General features: G+C 59.1%; 3 protein-coding genes across 7 annotated transcripts; 1 reads left to right on the top strand and 2 right to left on the bottom strand.

Annotated features, from left to right (window-relative positions):
- Positions 1 to 661: 661 nt before the first annotated feature.
- On the bottom strand, positions 662 to 2699 carry Hsd17b8 (hydroxysteroid 17-beta dehydrogenase 8). Of its 3 annotated transcripts, XM_050139109.1 has the most exons (9): positions 2579 to 2660; positions 2216 to 2433; positions 2019 to 2135; positions 1817 to 1909; positions 1635 to 1720; positions 1472 to 1556; positions 1265 to 1307; positions 1014 to 1088; positions 662 to 856 (listed from the first exon to the last, which is right to left on the bottom strand). In XM_050139109.1, the coding sequence occupies exons 1-9, from the start codon at positions 2643 to 2645 to the stop codon at positions 840 to 842; spliced, it is 801 nt and encodes a 266-aa protein (XP_049995066.1). In that variant the 5' UTR covers positions 2646 to 2660; the 3' UTR covers positions 662 to 839. The 3 variants fall into 3 exon arrangements, with proteins under 3 accessions (XP_049995066.1, XP_049995058.1, XP_049995053.1); XM_050139101.1 differs by having other exon boundaries at positions 2216 to 2666; XM_050139096.1 differs by lacking the exon at positions 662 to 856 and having other exon boundaries at positions 943 to 1088; positions 2600 to 2699.
- Positions 2700 to 2846: 147 nt separating this feature from the next.
- Slc39a7 (solute carrier family 39 member 7) lies at positions 2847 to 5931 on the bottom strand. Its single transcript, XM_050139006.1, has 7 exons — positions 5509 to 5931; positions 5254 to 5422; positions 5048 to 5101; positions 4762 to 4920; positions 4508 to 4648; positions 4201 to 4397; positions 2847 to 3584 (listed from the first exon to the last, which is right to left on the bottom strand). The coding sequence occupies exons 1-7, from the start codon at positions 5914 to 5916 to the stop codon at positions 3312 to 3314; spliced, it is 1401 nt and encodes a 466-aa protein (XP_049994963.1). The 5' UTR covers positions 5917 to 5931; the 3' UTR covers positions 2847 to 3311.
- A 333-nt stretch (positions 5932 to 6264) lies between these two features.
- Rxrb (retinoid X receptor beta) lies at positions 6265 to 12411 on the top strand. 3 transcript variants are annotated; one of them, XM_050138928.1, is made up of 10 exons: positions 6265 to 6874; positions 7459 to 7676; positions 8119 to 8275; positions 8546 to 8725; positions 9687 to 9859; positions 10278 to 10407; positions 10601 to 10733; positions 10837 to 10940; positions 11121 to 11226; positions 11326 to 12411. In XM_050138928.1, exons 1-10 carry the CDS (start codon positions 6334 to 6336, stop codon positions 11471 to 11473), a joined length of 1890 nt encoding a protein of 629 aa, XP_049994885.1. In that variant the 5' UTR covers positions 6265 to 6333; the 3' UTR covers positions 11474 to 12411. The 3 variants fall into 3 exon arrangements, with proteins under 3 accessions (XP_049994885.1, XP_049994895.1, XP_049994903.1); XM_050138938.1 differs by having other exon boundaries at positions 10849 to 10940; positions 11326 to 12410; XM_050138946.1 differs by lacking the exon at positions 6265 to 6874 and adding an exon at positions 7147 to 7326 and having other exon boundaries at positions 11326 to 12410.
- The last annotated feature ends 641 nt before the right edge of the window (positions 12412 to 13052 follow it).

Genomic DNA, 13052 nt, shown 5'->3' with positions numbered 1-13052 from the left:
GCGGCTGCCAGGGGGTGGCCTGTCTCTGGGACAAGTTAGCAGTGGGTCCCCTCGCCCCCAACCCCAGTTACCCCCTACTTCCCTGTTCTCTCCTTCAGTCCGTGGCCAGTCCTTATGTGGGCGCCAGAGTCGATTAGCGCGGACCCCCTCCCCTTCCTCCTCCTCCCAGCCCCCTCCCTTCTGCTCTCCTCCAGCCCCTTTCATCGGCTAGTCCATTCCCCTAATCCTGGCCCCCTCCCCTAATCCCCCCCCATCCGACCCCAGGCCGGCTGCGGCTATTGTAAGGTGGAGAGAAGGGAGGGGAGCAGAGAAAGGAGGGGTGGGGGTGGGCCACCTGTTCCAAGACCCCCTTCCAAGGCCAGACTGGACACCAGGATGGGGCCAAGAACAAATCACCCTTGGGGGCCATAAGGACCCGGGGATTGGTGGGGGGGCATGACTGGTGCTGCAGGACCAATGAAAGAGGGTGGGGACAGAATCCCCTCTCTCTGAAAGACCCCGAGTGTCACGCACACACAGTGACATACACTCTTTCCTCTCACACCCGGCGGCGGGGGTTGCCCTGGGAGACCAGGCAGTGAAAGGGAGCAATCCTTCGGAAAGGGGAGAGAGGGGGAGGTGGGGAAGGGTCTGAGGGCTTGGACACAAGAAAAACCGGAGGTGGCAGGGAAGAGGATTTGGAATTTATTAGGGTCACAAGCACCCCTGCCTTCCATATTCAGCATGCCTGAGCCACACACTGCCACCCCCTTTGTAGCCTGGGAAATTAGCGTCCTCGTCAGCAGGAGGCCAGGCAGTGGTGGGGGAGCGGCGAGCAGCGTCCAGCTTCCACGAGGCAGTTACAAGAAAAGACCTCCTGAGAGGGGCAGAAACATGGGAACAGGTGCATGGGTCACCGGTGAGGTACACGGATAGGCACCCACTCTGCCCTTCGGGCTGCACGGTCCCCTCACTTTCTCATTCGAGGTTGTGCTTTTCCGTCCCGTCCGCCCTCCCCCACGAAGGCCTCATACCAGAGACTTCCACTGAGGCCCCTGTGATATATCCACTGTCTTCAGATGCCAAGAAGGCAACCACATCTGCCACATCTATGGGGACGGTGGGGGAAGGGCAGGCTCACTGCCTTAGATCCGGAGTGGCTGTACTCCCACATAACCCCAAGCCACACCAATCATTAATCCCTCTGCGACCTTCTCAAAAATATTACAGATTTAAAGATCTCTTCAAGTCCCCTCCTCACAGCCTTCTCCCAACGCATGCTTACCCTCAGGGTCCCCCAAGTGTCCCAACGGGATCATTGCAGTCACCTGTAAGGAAACACTCTTGTCGCTGAAAGTTTCTTTTATGGACTTTTTTTCCCCTCTTTTTTTTCATCCCTCACTAAATACATGTCTGGAATACTCACCGTTTGCACTGTGCCCAGTAATCTCCCTCACCGGCCTCCTCTGACTGCCCTCCACCCACAGCCTACCTTGTCCTTCACTTTCTCTGGCATTTTCTGGGTCATGGGTGTTGTAATGAACCCTGGGAGGACTGAGTTACATCGGATCCCATGTCTGTGGGAGGAAGAATGGATGCTGACCCTGGGAAAGACACTGACCCCTCCCTCAGTAGGGTGCCCCGTTCTGACCCACCGTCCAAGTTCGCGGGCTGCAGTCTGGGTGAGCCCAATCACTCCCGCTTTGGAGGACGCATAGTTTGCTTGGCCAATATTCCCCACCTATGGTGAGTCAGAGACCCAGGGTGAGTCAGGAGTCTCCAAGGGAGTCTTCCCAGAGCCCACGCGGCTAGCTGCCCTGGTCCAGCTCAGCCTGACCTTTCCAATGATGCTACTGATGTTGATGATGGAGCCACGAGAGCCACTGGACACCAAAGCCTGGGCTGCAGCCTGAGTGACTAGGAAGGTGCCCTGGCACGAGAGGGTAATGAGCTGGCAAGATCAGCTGGGGTGGCAGCCCTCCTCCAAGTCCTTCCCCAGGCTGGGGGCGGGCACAAGTCACGGGTTCAGAGGTCACCACCTTGAGATTGACAGCTATAACTCTGTCCCAGTCTTCTTCCGACATGTGGAGCAGAAACTTATCGCGTGTGATGCCCGCACAGGACACAACGACAGATGGCGGGCGAGAAAAGCAGGCCTATGGGAGGGAGGGGGAGGCTGACACCAAAGACCACAAAGGGCCCGGCCGAGGGCTGTGGGAAGCGGTGACTGGTTCACCTGCACTTGCTCCAGCAGGCGCCTGGCAGCGGGGGCCTGCGACACGTCCGCCTGGAAGGCGGCGTGCTTCCCGCTCGGCGCCCCGGCCTCGCTCCCCGAGCCGCCCAGCAGCTGCACGGTGTCCTGTGCCGCTGCCCCGTCCAGGTCGCAGGCGGCCACGACGGCGCCCTCTTTCGCCAGGCGCACGCTGATCGCGCGGCCTATGCCGCTGCCCGCACCTGAGATGGGGGGGGGAGTCCGCGGTAGTGGGGAAGACGGGCGGAGGTCAAAGGTCACGGGGCGCCAAGTTACTGAAACTCGGACAAAAGCGCCAGGGACCCCAGGGATGGCGCTCGCTGGCATGGCCCCGGCACCTCAACCCACCCTGGGAGGGAACCCCTGAACCTGTGACCAGAGCCAGCGCGGAGCGGAGCCGGAGCTGAGACGCCATGGTGGCTGGGGCGGGCGAGCCTCGTAGCCCAAGCCAATCCAAGCACATGGGGGCGTGGCGAGGGCCGAACCGGGCCCAATGGAAACCCCGTCAGCCATAGGCCACTGTGGGGGCGTGGCCACCCACCACTCTTGGGGACTTGGGGAGTATGGGGAGACAAGGGGCCCCCACTACCTCCAAAAACAGACTGCATGCGGGGCAGAAGATCCAAGTACTTTATTTCTGATCATCGTGCCTCCTACCCATTCAAACAGTGATATAAAAGGAATAGAAACAAAAATAAATCAGGCCGTGAGATTTTACCAAGGAACATTCTCCCATCCTTCTACTTCCAAATCAGGACACACGATTGATGTCTACCCACTCCTGTCTTCCTGAAGCCACCACTAACCAGTTCAGAAGGGGTCGACCTTGGAGGTCCCCGTGTGGCATGTTGGTGCTGGGAAAACAAGCAGGGTAGGGACCACCAGGTAGGCTCCAGTCATCCTAGTCTTCTTTATGGTCCCTTTATTTCTCACCAACAACATTGTTGGGCAGTGTCCAACACTTTGGTCCCCCTGACCTGTCATTCTCCAAGGCTAAAACTCCTTCCTCTGGCGAGTTAACACTGGCCAGGGCTCCCGACTGTCTTTATTTGGGAGGCAGGGGTGGCAGATTCCCCCGCCCTCACTCGAGGTGGGCAATCAGTACCATCATGACGACTCCCCCCAGCAGGCCCAGCACCTCCAACAGAGACTGTAATGGGGACGCCTCTCTCAACAGCTCAGGCAACACAGACACTGTTGCTACATAGATAAAACCACCAGCAGTGAACGGCAGAACCCAGCCAGGCCCGGCACCACCTGCCATCTCGCTGCCTACTGCCCCTCCTTCGGTGAGAAGGGCACACGCTGTGCCTGCCAGCGCTCCTACTGCGGTCAGGAGTTGCAGACGCATCGCCTGGTGGGCAGAAAAGAGAAAGGTCATCGACAGCTGTACAGGTGTGCACGCTTTCAGAAAGGTGGAGACGGTAAGGGGCTGGGGCAATGGCTCCATCGAGAGTGTTTGCTGCACAGCGTGAGGACAGGAATCTGGACCCCAGGCACCTGCACGGAAAGGCAAGTGCGGTGGGGGTGTTTGCAATCCCAGCACCGAGAAGCAGAGGCTCCCTGGCCAGCAGACAGTCACCCAAGACCCCCAGCCCCAAAAGGCTGAAAAGCACTAGAAAAGCGGTGGTGGCGCATGCATTTAATCCCAACACTCGGGAGCTCGAGATCAGCCTGGTCTACAGAGCTAGTTCCAGCTCCAAGGCTACAGAGAAACCCTGACTTGAAAAACAAAAAATAATAAAATAAAAAATTTAAAAAAGGAAGAAAGGAAGTGAAGCACTAGAAAAGACATCTGAAAAATCGTCCACCCCTCCCCCGCGGCCCTTCCAGGCTGTGCACCAGGCAGCACACGAGGGTCACAGCGAAAGCACAGAGCAGAGGTAAAGGAAATAACTTGCCCCTTTCTAAAAGACTTGTCCATGGTAGGACAGCTTGTTAGGAACAAATGACAGGCAGTCGGCACCAACCTGTTTTTTGCTGCAGCCAGACTGTACCAAGATGGCAAAGTCCCCAACCTCATGAGGCACTTCATGTAGCAGGACTGTCATTGTGGTCAGGATCCCTAGCCCTCGGCCCCCACGAAAGGAAGCTCCAATGGCCAAACCATCTGTGAAGTTGTGGGCCAAGTCAGCAGCCAGGTTCAGGTATCCAGACACACGCAGGTCTTTTGTAAAGAAACAAGACAAAAAGACTGAAGGCCATACATACCCCTTGGAACTGTCTAGATGCTACATCACCTCCAGCACACATTCTGTCCACCCACCCGTCCCTCACCTGAACCTGGTTTTTCTTCCTCTTCAGGGTTCTGAGGTTTCACTGGCCCATCCTTCGGCCCGTTCCCTCCTCTCCTTTTCCGCAATGTCCCTGCTCCCTTTTCTTCCTCCTCTGAGCTGGGCTTCTCCTTGGAAGGACACTCTGAGGGAGAACAGGAGTCGATCAGATGGGGACAGTGCCTTCGACATGTCCTGCATAAGAAGCCTGCTCCACCGTAAGAGCCTACAGCTCTGTGGCAGGCTAGGTAGGCTCACCCTGTCTGCCATGGCCATGGCTACCATGTGTGTGGCTGTCTCCGTGTCCGTGACTGTGTCCGTGTCCTCCTTTCACATGTCTCACAAATTTCTCCACCACGAGGAAGGCGACAATCCCACTGAGAACCCACAGCCCCACAGACAGAATGGGGCCCTGTCCTGGGAGCAGAGGCATCGAAGCATGAGGAGATGCGGTTGCCGGATTCCTCCTCCAGGGCAAGAGGTGAAGAACTGGCAGAGGCAGACACTCCCCACATCCCGATCCCCATTCCCATCTCTTTCTCACCACTGTGGGAGTGTCCATGTCCAGGCTGCTCCACAGCGTGGTGAGAATGAGGTTCTGCAGGAAGTAGAAAAAAGGGGAATGCTTGGCACAACGCATGTGCAGTTGAGGGCGATTGGAAAATCCGGGGTCACAAAAGAGAAAGAACCCCATTTCCTTCTAGAGAATAAATCATCTTAAGTTTCTGAGGTAGCGCCGAGGTTACTTACCCAGAGCATGAGGGATGAGGTGCAGGAAGGCATCACCCAGGAGCCCCCCAGAGGCAAAACTGAGCAGGATCTGGAGCAGGGAGCGATGCCTGGGAGAGTTAGACTCCACCGGGATGAGGAAGAGCACAAAGAACGGAGCCGCAGAGATTAGCACTGTGGCCCCCAGGGCCTGGGGAAGGGGAGTCACAAGTCACATATGGAGTTTTCCAATGACTAAGAACCAGTCCCTCTTCCCCACGTCCCCAGCGGACTCACATAGGCCCAAAGAGAGACAGTGTCCAGGTGGTGTTTGGCGCCTGGAGCCCCCGTCTCCCGAGAGGCTCCGTGGCTATGTTCATGGGCAAGTCCATGTCCTCTGTGGATGCTATCATGGGAGTGACCATGGCTATGGCCATGGTGCAAATCCTCATGTAAATGTTCATGGTCGTGGCTGTGGGCATGCCCATGCCAGATGCTCTCATGAGTGTGGCCATGACCATGGGCATGGCTGTGTCCATGGTGGAAATCCTCAGGTGAGTGCCCGTGCCCGTGGCCATGGAAGTCCTCTTCCACGTCTTGGTGTGGGTCACTATGACCCCCGTGTCCGGCCACCAGCAGCCCCACAGCCGCCCAGGTCAGCAGTCCCACAGTCACCCAGCGGGGGACCCGGAGGCCCTCGGCCATCGCGCTGACCGGAGGGACAGACGACGACTCTACCTGACGCTGTCCCTAGGCGGGGTCCGCTTCCCTGCACTCGTGCCCTTCCGCCACCCCTGGATGGCTCGCTCCCCTCTCACATTGTCCCCAAGGCGGGTTCTCTCGCTCCCCGACACCCCACCCGGATGCAGACCCCTCCCCACACCTACACCGCTCTAGCCTGCTATCCGCAACTCCACGGTCTCTCTGGGCCCTCGTCTCTATGACCCACGGTTGGGGCGAGGGGGAAAAAGGCCCGCAAAGCGCCGCTTGGCAGCGGCGGGGAGTCCTCACCGGCTCCGGGATCCTCTCGGTTCTCCGTGTGCTGGGACGTGGCAGTCACGCCTCGAGCTCCCGCGAGATCAGGAAGTTCCTGTCGGCCCGCACCCCGCTACCTTTACCAACATGGCGGCGCCCCGCAGACGGCGCGGCCGCGCCCCCAGAGCGCATGCGCACGGCAGGGGTCATCCGAGGGGACGGCGGGCGCGGGAGCTGACGGGCGGGCGGAGACCGCCTCCTCCGTTCCCACCTCGGCGAGGGGGCGGGAGCTTGCGACGAGACTTCCCGTCCGCACCAAGATGGCGGCCGCCCCGGTGCCGTCACCCCGGTGCCGAGCCGAGCGCGGCGCCTGAGCCCGCTGTCCCCGGCGGCGCTCCCCGAGTCCCCCCGCTCAGCCCCCCGTGCGTCCCGGGCACCCGTCGGGCTCCCCCCACCCTCGGGCCCGGCGTCATGTCTTGGGCGGCTCGTCCGCCCTTCCTCCCGCCGCGACATGCCGCGGGGCAGTGTGGGCCGGTGGGGGTGAGGAAAGAGATGCATTGTGGGGTCGCGTCCCGGTGGCGGCGGCGGCGGCCCTGGCTGGATCCCGCGGCGGCGGCCGGAGAGCAGCAGACCCCGGAGCCGGAGCCGGGGGAGGCTGGCCGGGACGGGATGGGCGACAGCGGGCGGGGTGAGTGTCCCGTGGGTCCCGGCCGGCGCCCCCCGCGCCCCCTCCCCGCGTGCCCGCCCCCTTGTTTGTAAACACGCGCCCTCGCCCTCCCGAGGCCCAGCGCCCTTCCCCGGGGCGGGGCGCGGCGGGGGAGCTTCCGCCCTGCAGGTGCGGTCGGGCCGGGCCTGCGGCAGGTATCGGGCGTGGGAAGGACACCGTTCCCCTTGGGCTGGAGGACTCCGGGCGTCCGAAGGCTGAGCTTGCGCCCCGGGACCGGGGATCTCGTCCATGCTCTCCGTCCCGAATGTTCTGAGTTGGGAACGAGGGGGTCACTGGTCCACCGGCACGTGCTTTCCCACCCCACCCCCGAGGTCAGCCTGAGATGACCCGGGAGTCTCCGGCTGAACTGGCTCCCTCTGGTCAACCGCCTCCCCTCGCGATCGTGAGGAGTGAAATTGTTGTTTGACAGCTTGGTATTTCTGAACTCCGGGGTCGTGGGATGTGGTGGGTCAGGGAGAATTAAAGTGTCCATTTGGATGATGAAAAGACTCAACTTTCTCTTCTTGTCTCTCCTGTGTGTCTGCCTGTGTGTACCTCCCTCTCAGATTCCCGAAGCCCAGACAGCTCCTCTCCAAATCCCCTTTCCCAGGGGATCCCCCCCTCTTCTCCTCCTGGCCCACCTCTTACCCCTTCGGCACCCCCACCTCCAATGCCGCCCCCTCCACTGGGCTCTCCTTTCCCAGTCATCAGCTCTTCCATGGGGTCCCCTGGTCTGCCCCCTCCAGCTCCCCCAGGATTCTCCGGGCCGGTCAGCAGTCCTCAGGTGAGAGGTCGTGACCTACTTATTGCCTCTCTGCTTTCATTTCCCTGTTTCCACCTTCTAAGCCCCTCCCTGCCATCTTTCTGTGGACTTCCCCATGACCCCGTGACCTTTCTGGTTCTCCAATCCTAGCAGCCCTGTGGTCTCAGACCCCTTGCTCTTCCTGAAGTGAACAGTGTTTCTGTGCATGCTTCTTCCTAGCTCTATTTTGAAAACAAACAAAAACCCTGAGCCCAAAGGGAATATTTGTGATATCTTTTTCAGCTCACAGTGACTTTCTGCCCTTTTGGTTCTGTGCCCTTCCGGGCCTCTGGGCCGCACACTTACAGAAGGGTGCATATTTATTCTTGGGGTTATGCTTCAGGGAAGGCCCTTTACATTAAACCACAATGTTGCCAGTACCCTCTCAAGAGCCCTCTGTGACTTCCCTGTTCCCCCATCCCAGATTAACTCCACAGTGTCGCTCCCTGGGGGCGGTTCTGGCCCCCCTGAAGATGTGAAGCCACCGGTCTTAGGGGTCCGGGGCCTGCACTGTCCACCCCCTCCAGGTGGCCCTGGGGCTGGCAAACGGCTGTGTGCAATCTGCGGGGACCGAAGCTCAGGTATGAGGCTCAGCCCAGGTGCAGTGGAGGAAAGAACATGGAGACTTTACCACTGCCTGTGGGCGCCCATGGCTTCCTGAGGGTGGTCAGAGCAAGGACACCTGTGGGGCCTTTAGATTCCTATCAGATGCAGGTAGGGGCAGTCAGGGAAGGGGCTGAGGCTTATCTCGCCTTGTGAGCTGCTCTGTGTTTGGGAAGGATTCAGCCTTGGATCCCCTGTGGGCAGGTGTCTTCATAGTCTTCCCTGCCTGCCACACTTCTCCCCCGTAGGCAAGCACTATGGTGTGTACAGCTGCGAGGGCTGCAAGGGTTTCTTCAAACGCACCATCCGGAAGGACCTGACCTACTCCTGCCGTGATAACAAAGATTGCACGGTGGACAAGCGCCAGCGGAACCGCTGTCAGTACTGCCGCTATCAGAAGTGCCTGGCCACTGGCATGAAGAGGGAGGGTAAGGAGCTGCCCCAGCCAGCAGGAGAGCCTCCACGTCTCTCTCCTCCAGGGGGCGAAGTTTCCTTCCTCTTTCCTGTCCTCCATTGCTCCTCCAGGTTAAGCCTGCGATGCTGTGGGCTCTCCCAGCTTGCCTTGGACTACCCAGGCCTCTGCTCTTTCTTCTCCACTTCATACAGCCCCTGTCTCTCTTTGATCCTACGTTCTTTCTTTGGTCTCCCGGTCTTTCCTTGAATCCTCAAGACTTCTACTCTGTTAAGCTACAGAATCACTGAAGAGGTCAGGACTTGGCATCTCTCTTCTCTGAAACTAAGTAAACCTGATGCCTGAATTTTAAGAGACACTTTAGGGCTTATTTTGGTCTGGTCCTTGCTTTAAAGAAGATGAATCTTGGCTTTTCCAAGGTCACACGATGGCAGAGTGGCAGGACCAGAGTCAGAACACACCCTCCAAAGACCTGGACCCAGGTCACCAAGATGATGACATCGTCTGTAGTCAGAGGAGCATAGGGTTTGCCGTCAGCCGTGTCTGGAGTCAAGCGTGTAACTGGTCGTGTATTGCGTGAATTTAGGAGGCTATGTCTTTAGCCTCGGGTTCCTCATCCTTAAACCTTGGGGCAGGAACCCACGAGGCCATTAAGACGCTCCAGTACATGTTAAAGCACATTGGCACATTTTTAGCATATCACTAACCCTATTAAATGCAGATTCTTCTCTGATTCTTTCACCTGTCTATTGCCAGGTGGACCTCTTTATCTGCCTGTTTATGTACTTATTTATTTGTGGTGATGGGGAGAGCCTTGGGTCTCGTGTGTACTTGGCAGGTGCTCTCACCGAGAGCGCTTTGCTTCTGGATTCCCCGTCTTCCGTTTCTATTCTTCACCTCTGGCTGCCATACCCCCAGGGACATTGGACCCTCCTAGCTAGCTTCCAATTCTGCATTTTTCCCTCCCCACCCCACAGCGGTCCAGGAGGAGCGGCAACGGGGGAAAGACAAGGATGGGGATGGGGACGGGGCTGGAGGAGCCCCTGAGGAGATGCCTGTGGACAGGATCCTGGAGGCAGAGCTTGCCGTGGAGCAGAAGAGTGACCAAGGCGTTGAGGGTCCCGGGGGGACCGGGGGTAGCGGCAGCAGCGTTAGTGATGGGGTTGATCCCTTCTCCCTCAGGTTGGGGTTGGGCAAGGAGTTGAGGTGCGTGTGCTCCACCTCTCCTCTTCCTCCCTTCCTCCCCTCTGCACCTTGCCCTGGACTGGAAGTGAGCCAGGCATAGTGGCCCTTGCCTATAATCCCAGCACTTGGGAGACAGAGACAAGTGGCTCTCGGTGCGTTCAAGGCCAGCCGGGTGTACATAGCAAGTTCCAGGCCAGTCAGGAGCACATAGCGAGACCCTGTCTCAAGAAGTCGTCTGTCTCTGATGTGGGGTGAGAGCTCTCTCCCCTCTGCGTCCACTGGAACGTCCAGAGCAGCCGGGGCTTGCAGGGTTGAAGAGGAGTGCCACAGCCTCCAGCAGGGATGGTGACTCTGCTCTCCCATGCATCTTCCGGTCTCTGCAGCCCAATGACCCAGTGACTAACATCTGCCAGGCAGCTGACAAGCAGCTGTTCACACTTGTCGAGTGGGCAAAGAGGATCCCACACTTCTCCTCTCTACCTCTGGATGACCAGGTCATATTGCTACGGGCAGGTCAGTGACCTTGACTTTCTTTGACCTCTTGACATTTGACCCCTCTTTGTCCTCCTGACCTTCAGTGACCCTAGTAGCCTTCTCTTGCATATTCAGGGAGCTTGACTTGCTGACTTGCCCCCTATTTTCTTTGTGCTTTGGATCCTATGACCTGGTGTCTGCCTGCTGACCCTTGGTGCCCTCTGGCCCCTAGGCTGGAATGAGCTTCTCATTGCCTCCTTCTCCCATCGGTCCATTGATGTCCGAGATGGCATCCTTCTGGCCACGGGTCTTCATGTGCACAGAAACTCAGCCCATTCCGCAGGCGTGGGAGCCATCTTTGATCGGTCAGTGGCCCTTGGCCAGGCTGTCCTGTAGCTAGAAGGGGTGGGGCAATAGACTGGTCCGTGTCCAAGGCTGGCTGAGCTGTGACCTTTGAGTGACCTGCAGGTCCCTCTCCAGGGTGCTGACAGAGCTAGTGTCCAAAATGCGTGACATGAGGATGGACAAGACGGAGCTTGGCTGCCTGCGGGCAATCATTCTGTTTAATCCAGGTAAGAAGAGGCTACCTTGGAGCCTCCTCTTCTCCACACACCCAGCTGGTCTCAGTTCCCTGAGGGGCATCTTGAGGGCCCCTTCTGCACGTCTGTCCTGAGGACCCCCTTCTGCACGTGTCCATCCTGACTTGACTCACCTGCCTTCTTCCTCTTGCTCTTCCTCCTTTACCATCCCAGATGCCAAGGGCCTCTCCAACCCTGGCGAGGTCGAGGTCCTGCGGGAGAAGGTCTATGCATCACTGGAGACCTACTGCAAGCAGAAGTACCCTGAGCAGCAAGGCCGGTGAGAGGGGCTCCCGGGCTGCGGCCCCCCAGAGGGTGAGGCTGGAGTATGTCCAGGGCCTGGCTGGTGCTGGCGCTCACTCCCTTCTGTCCACCTCAGGTTCGCCAAGCTGCTGCTACGTCTTCCTGCCCTCCGCTCCATCGGCCTCAAGTGTCTGGAGCACCTGTTCTTCTTCAAGCTCATTGGCGACACCCCCATTGACACCTTCCTCATGGAGATGCTCGAGGCTCCCCACCAGCTAGCCTGAACCCAGGCGCACACGTGTGCTCCTCAGCTGGGAGCACTGTGGAAGAGGACTGCGCCTGGGCGGGTGGGAGGGCCCAGGGCCCCGCCAGAGCCATGGGCAAGTGGTGCAGAGCAGGAGGGCACTTCTGCAGCCTGCAAGGGGTCTGGCCCCTTAGCAGGGTGTGCCCGGTCCCAGAGTCAGACGGGACCCCAGATCCCTGTGACCACTACACGTCTACCTTCAGTGGCCTTGAGTCTCCCGTGATGTAGGTGATTGCTCACCCGGCTCCCCGAGCACAAAGCACTGGCCCTGGTCCTGGGACCCTGCTCCCTTCTCGAGAGCGGGATGGAGCTCCTCTAGAAAGGGTGTTGTGGGGCAAGCCCCCGAGCTGATGGTCTTCGGAGCAGGGCTCTGACAGCCCTTCATACCCCCAGCCTGACAGAGGGGGGCAGAGGAGGGCGCCTGCCTCCTGTAGCTCCCTTTGCGGCACACTGCAGTCAGACTGGAGAATAAAGGGTGGCGGTGAAGGGGCCGGCGGAGCTGGAGAACTGACTGCTATTTTAATCTCCTGTGAGGAGAGACTGGGAGTTAGACTCACAGAAGTACTGTACATCCCCAGGCTGGCCTAGATGCCAGGGCTGGAGGTGGCATGTAGGCAAGGAGGCCCTTCAGGTGGTCCGCCCCTGTGGCTTTCCGGGCACTGCCTTCTTCATCTCACTGGCTCGTTGAAGGGGTCTGGGCTGTGAGGGGGGCGCTGATTTGGGTGGCCTTTCCTTTTACAGCTGTCCCTACCTACTCCTCAGCCCACAGACTGGGGACAGAGAACTGATGGGGATGGCCAGCCTTCAGAGATGGGTGCTGGGCTGCATGGGTTTTACCCCGGGTCTCTTTTCGGGGGAGGCTTCCTCCTCCGCTTTCTCTTGCACATAAAATCGCTTTCCAGTTAAAATAGCTGTTTTCTGGACTGAGGTAACTGGGCGGTGGGCACCGTGGCATCGTCTAGGTGAAGGGATTTTTTGGTGAGAAACCCTGACTTGCTCCTTGGGTGCTGCAGTGGCCGACCCGAGGTTCCCTGGGGCTGCAGAGGCGGTGCAGGGTGGGAGACACAAGGCACGCTTTGTCGGGAGGGGGAGAGGGTGTGCCAGGTTGGGGGCGGGGCTGTCCACGGAGAAGGGAGACCGGCTGTTTCTCAAAGGCGCCTTGTTCGCCGGTGCCCTCCCAGCGCCAGCGGGCGGCGGCGTCTCGCTCGCTCCAGCTTTCTCCCCGGCTGCGCCGCAGGCTCCGGGCAGACCCGGCGCTGTGCCCACACGAAGGGGTGCGCTGGTCTCAGCGCTGCCCTCCTGGAGCGGACACGTCCCTGAGTGACCCTTTTGCCAGACCCTTCTGGCAGCATCGCCTGTCCCCTCGTCACGGTCCTGTGCCTCTTTTCACTGTTTTACCTAGTCCAATATTTCTATCTTCTCGGGCGATTAGCCCATTTGCCTATCTCTGACATCTGCTCCGCAAGGCGACCCCACACCCCCCCACGTTTGGGTCGCTATCTATAGCTGGGTCTATAAACACCCCGCCCAGGGCTGCTCTGTAATTACATGGGGCAGGA

This window comes from Alexandromys fortis, unplaced genomic scaffold, assembly GCF_014885135.2.
Source record: "Alexandromys fortis isolate MF-2015 unplaced genomic scaffold, M_Fortis_MF-2015_v1.1 scaffold_9, whole genome shotgun sequence".
In the NCBI taxonomy this organism is placed as follows: domain Eukaryota; kingdom Metazoa; phylum Chordata; class Mammalia; order Rodentia; family Cricetidae; genus Alexandromys; species Alexandromys fortis.
The sequence above is the reverse complement of the archived record's forward strand: the minus strand, read 5'-3'. Positions and strand labels throughout refer to the sequence as shown.

What these genes read in the sequence shown, in the direction of transcription:
- Hsd17b8 (XM_050139096.1), bottom strand. Translation starts at nt 2,693, where the DNA reads ATGTGCTTGGATTGGCTTGGGCTACGAGGCTCGCCCGCCCCAGCCACC. An exon ending in GCAGCCCGCGAACTTGGACG is followed by an intron (nt 1,557 to 1,634) that starts GTGGGTCAGAAC and finishes TTCCTCCCACAG; the next exon opens with ACATGGGATCCGATGTAACT. An exon ending in CAGAGAAAGTGAAGGACAAG is followed by an intron (nt 1,308 to 1,471) that starts GTAGGCTGTGGG and finishes GTTTCCTTACAG; the next exon opens with GTGACTGCAATGATCCCGTT.
- Slc39a7 (XM_050139006.1), bottom strand. Translation starts at nt 5,916, where the DNA reads ATGGCCGAGGGCCTCCGGGTCCCCCGCTGGGTGACTGTGGGACTGCTG. An exon ending in CCTCATCCCTCATGCTCTGG is followed by an intron (nt 5,102 to 5,253) that starts GTAAGTAACCTC and finishes TACTTCCTGCAG; the next exon opens with AACCTCATTCTCACCACGCT. An exon ending in GGAAGAAAAACCAGGTTCAG is followed by an intron (nt 4,398 to 4,507) that starts GTGAGGGACGGG and finishes TCTTTACAAAAG; the next exon opens with ACCTGCGTGTGTCTGGATAC.
- Rxrb (XM_050138928.1), top strand. Translation starts at nt 6,334, where the DNA reads ATGGCGGCGCCCCGCAGACGGCGCGGCCGCGCCCCCAGAGCGCATGCG. An exon ending in CCGGGGGTAGCGGCAGCAGC is followed by an intron (nt 9,860 to 10,277) that starts GTTAGTGATGGG and finishes CGGTCTCTGCAG; the next exon opens with CCCAATGACCCAGTGACTAA. An exon ending in AATCATTCTGTTTAATCCAG is followed by an intron (nt 10,941 to 11,120) that starts GTAAGAAGAGGC and finishes TTACCATCCCAG; the next exon opens with ATGCCAAGGGCCTCTCCAAC.